The following is a 12,455-nucleotide window of genomic DNA, read 5'->3' as shown; positions in this document are numbered from 1 at the left end:
GGGGATGCGGCCGCTTCATCAATGACGCGGCCGCATCCCCTGTCATATGATGAGGCCGCCTGTGTGCCGGCCATCCCTCTCCCAGCCCGCGCCTGAGTTGAGCGATACTATAACATTAAACATAACCTTAGTTACCGTTGCGGCCTTATTGGGCATGAAATATTCTTGAGAGATTTCAAACACTAGTGTCCTAATAACCTTAAGCCTATCTAGTGTTGAGTCTATTTGAATAAACCAGATAATGCTCACAAACCTTCCCGTCGCGTAAAATGTATATAACTAACATTCTAATAGTTTAAATACAGTTAAACATTTAAACACAATAAGATCAGAAAGGTATATTTACGTGACTACGGGAATGAGATCATCTAACACGGTAACTCAAATATGGTGACAAGCTGAAATATGATGATGGTAAGTCCAGAGCCTAATCAGTCTCTTTGGCTTGCTGACTCAGCTTCCACCAGGGGCGGATCCAGAAGTTAATTGTACCGGGGCGATTTAGGGGTGGGCGATTTAGCCCCGCCCCCTTTTTGACACCTAAGGCTGCTGACGGCTGCACACTATGTGCAGATCCGTTCAGCAGAGAGAGTTAGGGAGAGAGTCCTGCCCGGCTGCTCTGATTGTGTCAATCAGAGCAGTTGGGCAGGACTCTCTCCCTAACTCTCTCTGCTGAACGGATCTGCACATAGTGTGCAGCAGCCGGCAGCAAGCCCCTGCTAGGGGGGGCGATCGCCCTGGATCCGCCACTGGCTTCCACTTCCTGTAGGTAAGCTTGCGCGTCGCCCGCAGTCATAAAGTCCTTATAATCTTGGCCTTCAAAGATCCTCAGGCTTGCTGGGTACAAAAGAGCAAACTTTTTCCCTTTCTTTACCAAAGCAGAACAAACCGTGGAGAATTCTTTTCGCGCCCTAGTGACTTCTGCCGAGTAATCCTGGAAAAGCAGCAAACGAAAACCTTCCCATTTTATCGGGCCCGATGATTTTGAGGCCATCCAGAGAGCATTTTTGTGCGTATAGTTGAGACATTTGAAGATAACAGTGCGAGGCCGTTCCTTCATATTTTCTCTTGGCGGTCCCAATCTATGTGCACGTTCAATATCCATATTGGCAAAATCTTCGCTTAACCCCAGAAGCTTTGGTAACTCTTTAGATACAAATGTTAGGAGGGCTGGGCCTTTAATCGTTTCTGGTAGACCTACCAGCCGTAAGTTACTTCTCCTCGACCTATTCTCCAAGTCATCCAGATTATTCAGCATCTGTTTTTGAGTTTTAAGTAGTGAATCTGTGAGAGTCTTCTGGTTTCCACTATCACACATATTTTCTCCAATACGTAGCTCGTTTACCTGGATTTGTTTAGTGATCTGCTAGACTTGGTACTTAAGCACATGCATGGCAGCTGTAAGAGTGCTCATCTGCTGATGCATTAATGGTTCCATAGTGTCCTTAATGGCCCGAACCACTGATTCATAAGAAAGAGCTGGTGTATCCGACACCATGTGACTAGCACGAGGCGGAGATGAAGGATTAGCGTTTGAGTTGTCACTTACATCTTTGTCATTCATTTTGTTGCCTTGCCCAACATTCCTCGCTCCTCTTTTGCGTTCAGATTTAGTGCGTTGCTGCTTACCGCTCATGGATGAATTAACGTATTTGTACATTATAGACGATAGAGATCAAAGGGCAGTTCACCAGATAAATGACTTTAGACTAGACCCCTTCAACTTTAAATAGAGTGGGCAGTGTTCCCCTCCAATTTCATTTGAGTATTACATCCCAGAGGATTTACGAATATAGATGAAATACTCTCTTATTTGCTTTACAGAAAAGAAATTATTTCGAAGTCAGTTGTCTCGAGATGTTATGCTATAAATTCTGCTTCTGCTGTTATGCTTTCAGCTAAGAACAACCTTGTGTAGTAAAGTACAGGTTATGTTGCAGTGATCTTTCAAACCATTAGAGGGAGTATTATCACGTCCACTGCTAACATATATCTTTGTAAAAGTGTCCAGAACAGCAAGAATAAATATTCTCTCTTTGTTAATATTCTCTATGTTATTAGTGCACTGTACTACTGGGATATCCAGACAAATTAAGCCCTTTGGGAACAAATATATAAAGCTGTTTATCTTTCCTCTTTAATATTTTTTTTTTTTTATTGCAAATATATTTTTTCTTGTATATATCTTCTTTATATTGCTTAATTTCTTAACTCTCTTAGGAGCTGGTATCTCTCACCTGCTCCCACCGACTAGCGTTTTTCGCGCCAAAATATTTCTCGTCTGGTCCCAGGTCTAAGTAGCCACTTTTTGTAACAGTTGGTAGTGGGTCTGGACTGCCTGGATTCGGATTACCTTCTGTGGTTTTGTAGTTTTGTAGGTCAGAGCTTGTGACACCAGGGTCACTGCTGTGGTAGTGGGCTGCTTTCACTGAGCGCCCATGCAGGCACCGCAATGGCGCCCAAGCGTGCTCCGGGGGAAGAGCTGGCCTCCGCTATTCGGGAAAATCGTCAGGGCAATCCACAATTAGGGACACGGAACCCTAAAGTGTTGCGGGGATACTTTCGGTGTTCTTCTGCACCCTCCGTTCACTCGAACCTGGCCTTTTCTTTAAGTGTCCGCCGGAGCTCTTTCACAAGCGTCCGGCCATATCGGCTTACAAGCCACGCCCCCCCTCAGCAGCCTATTTTAAAGGAAAACAATGCAGGTGGCCCTGTGACTCAGCCCATGGTAGCCCATTATGGGACAGGCCCGGGGAAGATGCCCCCTCTGCCCTCCAGCCCAGCCTGCCCCTGACCACTATATACATTTATTCATTTGGAACTAGCCACATTATATGTATCATCTATATATACTGGTCCCATAAGGAAGCTATGGGGTACTGTATCTCTCAATGGAACCAATGTAATATAATCATAAATCCTATGTATATGTGCAGAAAATAATATCATGTTTTTTGGACTTAACTTCATTTCTCTGCTATGTTCTAGAAGAGAGTTATAGTATTTACAGAACTCATTACTAGACATGTTTTTGAACAAAGGGCAATAAAACCAAAGATTATAAACCAGATTAGTATACCAACACACCAGTTGCTGTGATGTCACAGAGGGGAGGTCTGGGCAAGAGAGAGTTTTAAAACTAAAGAAATTATTTTAGAAATTGTCAGTTCTTTGGGGTCAGTCTGCTACTGAGAAACTGTCCACCTTCTAGCCTCCGGAGGAAGCAGATAAAGTAAATGAGTGAGGTTTTTTTAACTTTCTGTATGTTAATTTGCTATCACAATTTTTATAAAATATTGTGACTTTTTGTCAAATTAAATCCCATTTTATATCATTTGACGTTGTGTTCTTAAAGAATTCACATGTCTGTTAGGCTTGGTGTTTATAAAGGTTAAATTTATGCATGGAATTGTTTGAGTTATAGTATATCTGATTAATTTAGGATGTGATTCCATTTTGGGACAAGTCAGGGAGTAAAATGAAGACTTCCTAAGAACGTAAGCTCTTGAACTAAATCTTTGTGGTGGCTTTTAATAGTGAGCGTGGAATATATTATGGGGGATTTTGCTGATAGACAGACCAGGTGGGTTTGCTTTGATTAACGCTTTCACACTCACATGTCACGCATGCCCCATAGTTATGTATGGGACAGAAACACTCTCCTCACCTTTGTAGTTTAGGGTATCTTCTGTGTAGGCCAGCATGCTGGGGAAAACACTACTGAGGAAAAGACCAAGAAAAGCCGTTCCTATGAAAAGACCAGCGGTGCTTTTCTGTGACAACAGCAAAAACAGGAATGTCACCACCACTCCAATCTGGTGGGAGAGAAAAAAGATATATGGCAAAAATCAGATTTCTTCACAGAAACGACTGCTCAGTAAGGGGCAATACAACTGAAAATTATGTGCAGTGTTCCCATCCTGCAAAATTTACTACTAAAACGACATAGAACTAAGGAAAGCCATTTTATTTTTCCTCTGACATCAAAACATAAACACAAAATCAACAATTAACTTTAATTATTTATTACTGTTTACAGCAGTGGATTCCAAACTTTTTCAGTTCAAGGCACCCTTAGGGTCTCCATAATTTTTTCAAGGCACCCCAAAGCCAAAATAGTTACCAAGTTGTCCCCCGCTTTGCTTACCACTGACCCTGGCCGAGGCACCCATGAGAGATCTCTGAAGCACCCCAGGGAGCCTAGGCGCACAGTTTAGTAACCACTTGTTTACAGTAAACAAGTTACAGTACATACTGTAAGTAATATGGGGATCCTTGTGTCAGGGATTCATTGCAACTAAACCAATCAAGCAAATAAATAGTAGTAAAGGCTATTGCTTATACTATAGTAAATGTTATATTGTTGTATATCCATGTTAACCTATTTACTATTACATCACTAAAATATATTTTGCATAGCAGTTTTGGAATGTATTGCACTGTTAGTATTTACATGGCCTGCTTACATACAAGTGGACACTGCCAAATGTTTTTTTTATCATTTTTTGTCACTGTTTTAGGGAAATTATGCTGGTGCTTGTTAATGTGCCGGCAGTACACGCAGCCTGAGCTGCAGTCACTGCAGCTTGAAGGAAGCGCAAGCGCAGCAATAGCGTCGAAGAGGGATAAGGGAGGATGGTCGCCAGGTGGCCCGATGCAAGTGACATGAAGAAAGGGGGGTGCAGACATTGAAGTCCGTCCTATTTTGTTATACCTGAGCAGTGCAGGTAGCCACTCAGGGAAAAGAGGGGGCAGGGGGCGAGAAAGTAGGCATGACAAGGTGAGGGTAGTTAAAGGAGAGGGAGAATGAAGTTTATTATACATAGTTTTTCAGTCTCCCACCCACCCATCCCCTACAGTACATGCAGGTATTTCTTTAAAAATGAATAAAAATAAAATGTAAAATATAAAAATACATGTTATATATTAAGCACTTTATATATGTAATCTTTGTAAATGCTTGACAAGTAATGTTGTTGTCATTGTATGCTTTGTGAATATAATTTATTGCTCAAATTGCTTTGTCATAGTTGTAAGGGCGGAAAAGCGGCGAGCAAGGCATAAGAAGTGGGGAGCCAGCAGGGCAGTATCACCTAGGGAAGACGGCCACATGCCTGTTCCAGCTTCAACGGTTGGGCCAATACGGGCGGCGTGCCAGGTTTCAGCAATTGGAGGGTGATTTATGCCAAGGGGGCTGGTCTCCGGAGGACGTTGTTGCGGTGCCTACATGGTAGTAGGCAGAACACGCCCTATTTTTCCAGATGGAACTGGAAAAGGTGGTAAATTTTATTAGCCTTGCACGCCGCTTGTCTGCCTGGTTTGGAAGTGTTAATAAAGCTGTGGCCAAAATAATTTTGCCAAATACTTGTCTCAGAGTCTTTCATTATTAGCTCACTGCGTGGGACGCTGGATAGTCGACCTATATCCCTTATACAGCTTATCAAAATGTGACCATGAGGTCAGTACACACCAGTGGCGGATCCAGGGGGGGGCGATTGGGGCAATCGCCCCCCCCCCCCCCTAGCAGACACTTGCTGCCGACGGCTGCATATTATGTGCAGGTCCGTCCAGTCGTGACAGGCAGGGACAGTGTGCTGCCCAGCTGCTCTGATTGTGTTTAAAACACAATCAGAGCAGCCGGGCAGCACACTGTCCCTGCCTGTCACGGCTGGACGGACCTGCACATAGTGTGCAGCCGTCGGCAGCCTAAGATGTTAGAAAGGGGGCGGGGCCTAAATCGCCCCCCCCCCCTAAATCGCCCCGGGTACAACAGTTTTCTAGATACGCCCCTGGTACACACTGATATTTTCACAAATGCTTAACAGACCAAAGCAGTTCTAAACTTTTTGGAACATTGGTAAAACAATATGTATGGAATATGATGTATACTAATATGAACATGGGGATTTTGTAGGTGTCAAGGACCAGTTACCAATCACACTTTATACAGACAACAGTGCAGTATGGATGCAGTGTTCAGTTACATGATGATTCTATTCCTTGCATATGCATTCATGTAACCAAAATTAAGTAGGAGTTATCTTGGACACAATGTTATCTACTGCAGCATCCGCAATTGAGCATCTTACCAGTGGCACACACAAGGGAGGTTCCTGGGTCTCCAAACCCCTCCCCTCCACTAAAATAGTGCCCTATATAGCGGCACTGTACTATACAGCAGCCGCGGCGCTGCCAAAGAAGCGTCCGCGGCGGTGCTGTATTGTATACATTACCGCCGCGGATGCTTCTTTGACAGCGCCGCGGCTGCTGTATAGTACAGAGCTGCCTAAACTGAGCTGCTGCGCATGTGCGGCAGCTCTCTCACTTTTTTTTTTTTTTTTTTCGGTGGAGGGGAAACCCCCCCTTAAAAATGCTCTGTGCGCCCCTGCTTACCAGGTTAATAAAGAGCATAGAACGTGGTGGCACTTTGTAGGATACAGGAATGGAAATGAGTCTTCCCAGGGTGATGGAGGCCCAAAAGAGACTGGGTAGATATCCTGCTGTCTTGTGAGCGAGAGACAGTGGTTCTTCCACAGCATAAGTATAGACAAAGCCAGAGTATTCCCCCTATGAAAGATATATTCATGTTAATAAAAGAGGATCCTACTCTACACTTCTCTGCTACGCACTTGTTACGTGTTTCATGCATGTCTATATCAGATTCTCCACGAGCAAGCAAAGCCTGGAGAGACCAGAAACCAGCAGTGTCACATTTAACAAAGCAAAAAGCCTTTGTCCAGAGATATTTTGCCACATGAGAGCATGCTCTATAACTATGCAGCCTTTAAACTTACCCTGCACCTCATTTCTGTACAGTACTTCCCTGCCTATAGCATTTAGCTATACTAAGCTCACTTTCCATTCCTCTATTTATTTTGCCATCTCTTCCTGTGCCCTGTGCTAATACCTGCTGTTACTTTAGGTCATTCTGCCCATACTTGTACCGTTACCACCTAATGAGTTTACATCACTAATTTAACAGCATTAAACAAACATGTCATGATTTGTAGAATTGTTTTTGAATATCCAAAGTCTTCTGTATATGTTGTCATATAGGTCTTTTTTGCATTATAATTATTTTCAGAAGGCAAACACATACATGTATTGTTTTCATCTATCTGACCATATTCTCCAGATCTGTCAGCTCCATACTTGATGTACATGCCTGTCACTGTGGCCTCAACTGTACAAACTGATATCTATTACTGATTATTTTTATCTGACATCTAGACAGTTTAGTAGCACATGATTATCTCTGCTGCCCTCTCTTTCGGTTGGTAGTATCATCAGTTTCAATAACTTACTCTCTTTTACTCTATATACGTTGCTTTTCATATCACACAGCACATATTGCCCAGCATCAGTATGTTATATTGGTGTATGTATACATGTCTCACCACTATGCCATCGCTCATGAATAGAATTGCTGCTGAGCAGACATGAATCGCAAAAAATGTGTAGGGAGCATTCCAAAACGTTTTACTCTGGCAGCAATGCCAGGAAACTCCATAACCTGAGTGAAATAATAATAATCATTACAATGAGAAAAATGCAATACAGTGGATGGTAGTAGGATTTGCTTGTTTAACAAGGTGAAACATAAGTCATCAAGGGGTCTATTTACCAAGCATTTTTCCTGTGGTAAACCCCCGAAAACAACAGTTTTCGGGGGTTTACCGTGAAATCACTATGTACTATTGAAGCATCGCAGCAGATATCTCAGATATCTGCTGCTTTGCATTTCCTATCGTTTTTCTGAGCACTCCCCATAACAGTGTATGGGAAGTGCTCAGAACCGCTATGTATTAAAGGCTAACTAGAGAAATTTTTCTCTTTTTTTACATGTTAATGTACACCATCTGAAGCTGGCGTACATTAACATATCTGAAAACTTTCGCGCTGTCCAGCTCTGCTCTGGACAGCGCATGTGTGGAGGGATCATGTGATCCCTTCATGTCAATCATCCTGCAGTTTGCCGGCAAGGATGTTACTGCGCATGCACCAACTATTCAGTCGGTGCATGCGCACTAACAAAAAAAGAAAAAAAAAAAGGAAAGATCACCGCAGCCTTGAAAATTGAGAAAAGACTGCGATGATCAGGTGAGTCACTTCTCAGGGACAGCAGGTTATCGGCACTGCTGTCCCTGAGAAGTTTTTTAATACACAGCCGTTACTTTTCAATCCTTATCAAGGAGATAAGGATTGAAAAGTATCAAGTCAAAAAAACGAAGGGTCATAAATAGACCCCCAAATGTAAAGTTCTTCAAGTACATTAGCTTGAAGTACAATCTAAAAGATTGTCACCACTTACGACACCCTTTTTACTTGTCTAGGTACATTACATGATAAGTTATGTTTTTTTTAGCACTTTGTTTTCTGTTATTTATTTTATTAACCTACTAATGGGCGTATAATAAAAATCTAATGTACAGCTATTTTAAGTGCTGTACTGTTAAATTGTAGTTTAAACCTGTATTTGGATGTTGGCTGTTGAGATAGTCAACCCCCCCTCATCACAACCCTCTCTCCATGGTCATAACTAAGAATGTCTGAGCCCTATAGCAAAATTATGATGGGACCCTCTACCCACTGATAAAATCATACCCTCCATCATGTCTGCTTTACACCAGTCAGTATCCAGTAGAGCAGGGTATTAATAATATTTTTATCCACATTATTTTGCAAATGCATAACTACCTAATTAAAACCGTTATGAAGCCATATTAAGTTTGTATTTTAAGGAACAGGGGCCCCTGTGTTGTGGGGCCCCACAGACCTCGCATGGACTGCTATGACTCTAGTTATGGCCTTGCTACTTTCCCGCACTCTGAACAAAGCCCTTTAATATTCCTTCTATGTGTAGTTTGCATATAATTATCCAGTGTTATTTGCTGCTTCACACTGTTACTAATGTCAGACCGAATCAATAAAACATATTGAAATCCAAATGGTAGTTTACACCACAGTAACCAGGTTTCAAGCCTCTTCTCCAAAGCATCTCCTCTTGCATGATATAATCCAAGCGCCCTCATCAATTTTTTGTTTTATATTATATAGGACTGCAGAGCTGAACATGTTTTTGGGGGAATAATATTCTATATCTTGAGTAAACCGTATTTGTAAAATAGACCCCTTTAAAGTAAACTGTATGTGTGTTAACAATTGTCAAAATAGCACTTCTTACCCTTCCCCTCCTTATGTTCTTCCTGTGGTTGTGTTTCTGGCACATGGCTGTCAATTATTTCATTCTCTTTTTGAGTTTCCATTGCTAGCTCATCTTCAGATAGCAAAGACCCAGTTCTGTGCCCACATCCAGGCACCACACCTTTCTTGTACATCATTAGGAAAACAGCGATGGGCACTGGAAGCTGGAGGAAAATGGGACAGAAGGTTAAAGCAACTTTGATTTTGGTTCTGGTAAGCACAAATATTGTCACAAATTGGAGTAACATATGCAAAGAAAGGCTATTTGTCTACCACTGCCTAGTGTTGAAACCATATTAGTAGAAGGATTAATTACTCACATTTATGGCAGCCATAATCCAGAAGGCATACGACACATTTGTCAATACTGGCCCGTCAAGTGGAAGCACATAGTGGGACACATTTCCTGGATGATGAGGGTTAATGGTGTTTCGGATGTGCTCAAGGTTCATGCTTTTATTCTGCGTGTTATTTGATTGGATGCAGTTGGTATCCGAAAGGAATGGGTCCACTATTAAAGGACTCAGCAGAGCTCCAAACCCAACAAAGAAATGAAGTACCTAAGAAAAAGAACACAACTTACTCAATCCAACACTATGTAAGACATATTATTATATATTATTTGGTTAGTTTAATGGCAGCCCAGCTTTATTGTTATAACCATATTGTAAAGTTTAATGTCAGCTCAGCCTTATTTTAGGCACAACCAACGTGTCACTTTCAGCATCCCTAGACAAATATAAATAAGTATACTGTTGTACTATAATGTTCTGGAGTTAGAAGTCATTTGGAAGTCACATTTATAAAATATTTTTCCTCTAAAACAAAAATGTGCTTTTGATTTATTGGTAAAGCTAATTTTCAGCAGTTAAATGACTCCACCCTTTTTTCTCTACCATATTTTTGCTACATTGGTACTCTTCGTATTTTATTCGTTATATTATGAAATTATTATTGTTCCCATTCCAAAGTAAAATCAGAAGTTTTAGTTTCTATCACAGTGCTACCTGCATCAAAGTCAACAAAAAATCCCCTTGTTTGCGTCACTTATGGTCTCTGGAAGTTCAGCACAGTTCTCACCTGCAGGAAAACCGCCGAGTCCTGCTGATAGATTTTCACCAGCTGCATATTGGAAATTGTATCAATGGAGCCCATGGCAAGCCCGGCTACTGCCATCACCAATGCAAGAAGACCAACATGTTGGCAAAATGGAATGATAACAAAGACCAAGGAGATGATAAGAGAAGATATGAAGAGGATAAACAAACAGAGCTTCAACCTGTAGATAGTAAAAAATAATAATAGTATTGAAAAATCACCAATATAGTTCATGATAGCATCAAAGGGCCAATACTTTACCCATCTTAGGAGCCATGGGATTAACTAGACATTTGTGGGTCACACAGTAAAATTCACTAAGGGCTCCCATGTACATGAAGTAGACAATTTCTCACCTCTTCTGGCTTACTGAAGTCCATGGCTGCTGTTATAGTAACCAATAGCAAACAGCCAACATTGTTAACCAATCACAGGGTTCCTTTTGGCTACTGTGACAGCAGCCATAGTCTGATCACTAGAGGGAGCTTCAGTAAGCTGAAGATGAGAAATTGTCTGCAGCCCCACAGTTGCTACATGGGGTGTTGACCTGGGAGGTAGGCCCCGCTGGCTGCCTGTAGCATCTGCACCCCTGCTACCACCGTAGTTCCACCACCCCTGCTATGACCTCATTTATATATATATTTACAGTTAATCTATTTTTCCAAAACTGTACTGTTTTCTATTAATTGGAAAGTTCTAAATACAGATTTACTAGTAATCAGGGCTAGGAACCTGGTTTTAAATACCTTTTATTAAGGTACTTATTGGTAAATAAGAGTTCTAGGGCCAAAAGAAGGTGGTCGCTTCAAATATGTGAAGCATGAATGTAACACAAATCTTTCATGGGTTTTTTTCTCGGCTGTGTTCTTTCATCTACTTCCACTAAAGCCATATGTATAAAAGATCCATGTACTACAGGGTAAAAAGTCTCTAGTTGCAACAAGGAAAATAGCAGAAGTATAAGTATATGTAGTAAGTATATGTAATAATAGCCAAGTTATATTTGGGAGTGTACTACCCCATGTCCATCTACACTGCATTGCAGTGGTATGCTTAGATGCACCTACCTGGCATCACAGATTCGCTGTAAATTTTTTCGGGTGTTTTTAACTATATTTTGGTGCATTGGTTGTTTTGCATAACATAATGTGAATAGACCACAGGGGTTCAGGATCCATATGCTGCATTGTGTTGTGTATGCAACACGCTGAAGCATGTTGTAATGTACAAAGAGCGTTTGGCATTTAATTTTTTGTATTTACTTACTAACCTTCATATATATAACATTTACATATTACACACTGCTTTACAGAGAACGTTTTTGCCATTCACCTCAGTCCTTGCCCCAGTGGAACTTACAATCTATATTCCCTACCACAGACACACACTAGGATTAATGTCATCAGAAGCAAGTAAACCTACCAGTATGTTTTTGAGACCGGGAGAAAATACAAACTCCAGACAGATAGGGCCCGAATTGTAAAATAAACCATGGCCGAGCGTTGTGAGGAAGTGTAAGGATACCACCCTTAGCTGGGATGGCAGTTACACTCTGTGGGATTCAACTCACTCGGGTAGACCAGAATATATCCAAAATAAAACTTTATTACAATAGCACAACACCACAAGACGTTCACAAGTTAGAGGATAAATGGTAACATGTATCCTCCAGCAGCCTCTTGCAGTCAGCACTACAAAATAATAATCTTGGTCTCTTTCAGAGTCTTATCCTCCCGCAATATTACCACTACCGATTAGCAAAACAGTTATGGTGTCGCCCAGCCTGATTTACTGGCTCACACCGACCCTGTCCTGGTAGGGTTTTCTCCAGCGGCACCACGATGCCTTGCCCAGAGTCCCTTTCGCTGATGTCTTGTACACCAGGAGCTAGAATAGCTCCCCGGACATTCTCCTCTCCCTATATTCTTCCTGTATTCACAGGAAGTCGGGTCAAATGTCTCAAACCTCCCACTTACAACAGGGGTCTCTCAGTGGACACTTTAGCTGCTAGACATACTGTCCCTGTTACCTTGATTATACAATGGAATGACTCAATTAGCTATTTTGGTGGGATACACTAAACATGGGGTTACAATATTACAACAGTGAATGACACTGCACGCCTAAATGAAACCAGGGGTGGATGCAGGGGG

The 12,455-nt window shown here is 41.7% G+C and overlaps 1 protein-coding gene across 2 annotated transcripts in view; it reads right to left on the bottom strand.

Moving 5' to 3' along the window:
- The window catches only part of SLC60A1 (solute carrier family 60 member 1), a 58,685-nt gene that overhangs the window by 8,729 nt on the left and 37,501 nt on the right, over positions 1-12,455 (bottom strand). For both annotated transcript variants that reach the window (XM_075196142.1, XM_075196141.1), the window contains exons 3-8: positions 10,285-10,483; positions 9,525-9,764; positions 9,185-9,368; positions 7,398-7,513; positions 6,394-6,567; positions 3,668-3,815 (exon numbers count right to left, since the gene is read on the bottom strand). In XM_075196142.1, coding sequence (XP_075052243.1) covers positions 3,668-3,815; positions 6,394-6,567; positions 7,398-7,513; positions 9,185-9,368; positions 9,525-9,764; positions 10,285-10,483 — 1,061 coding nt within the window. The remainder of the gene's footprint in view (positions 1-3,667; positions 3,816-6,393; positions 6,568-7,397; positions 7,514-9,184; positions 9,369-9,524; positions 9,765-10,284; positions 10,484-12,455) is intronic.

Source organism: Mixophyes fleayi, chromosome 2 (assembly GCF_038048845.1).
Source record: "Mixophyes fleayi isolate aMixFle1 chromosome 2, aMixFle1.hap1, whole genome shotgun sequence".
Taxonomy (NCBI): Eukaryota; Metazoa; Chordata; class Amphibia; order Anura; family Limnodynastidae; genus Mixophyes; species Mixophyes fleayi.
The sequence above is the reverse complement of the archived record's forward strand: the minus strand, read 5'-3'. Positions and strand labels throughout refer to the sequence as shown.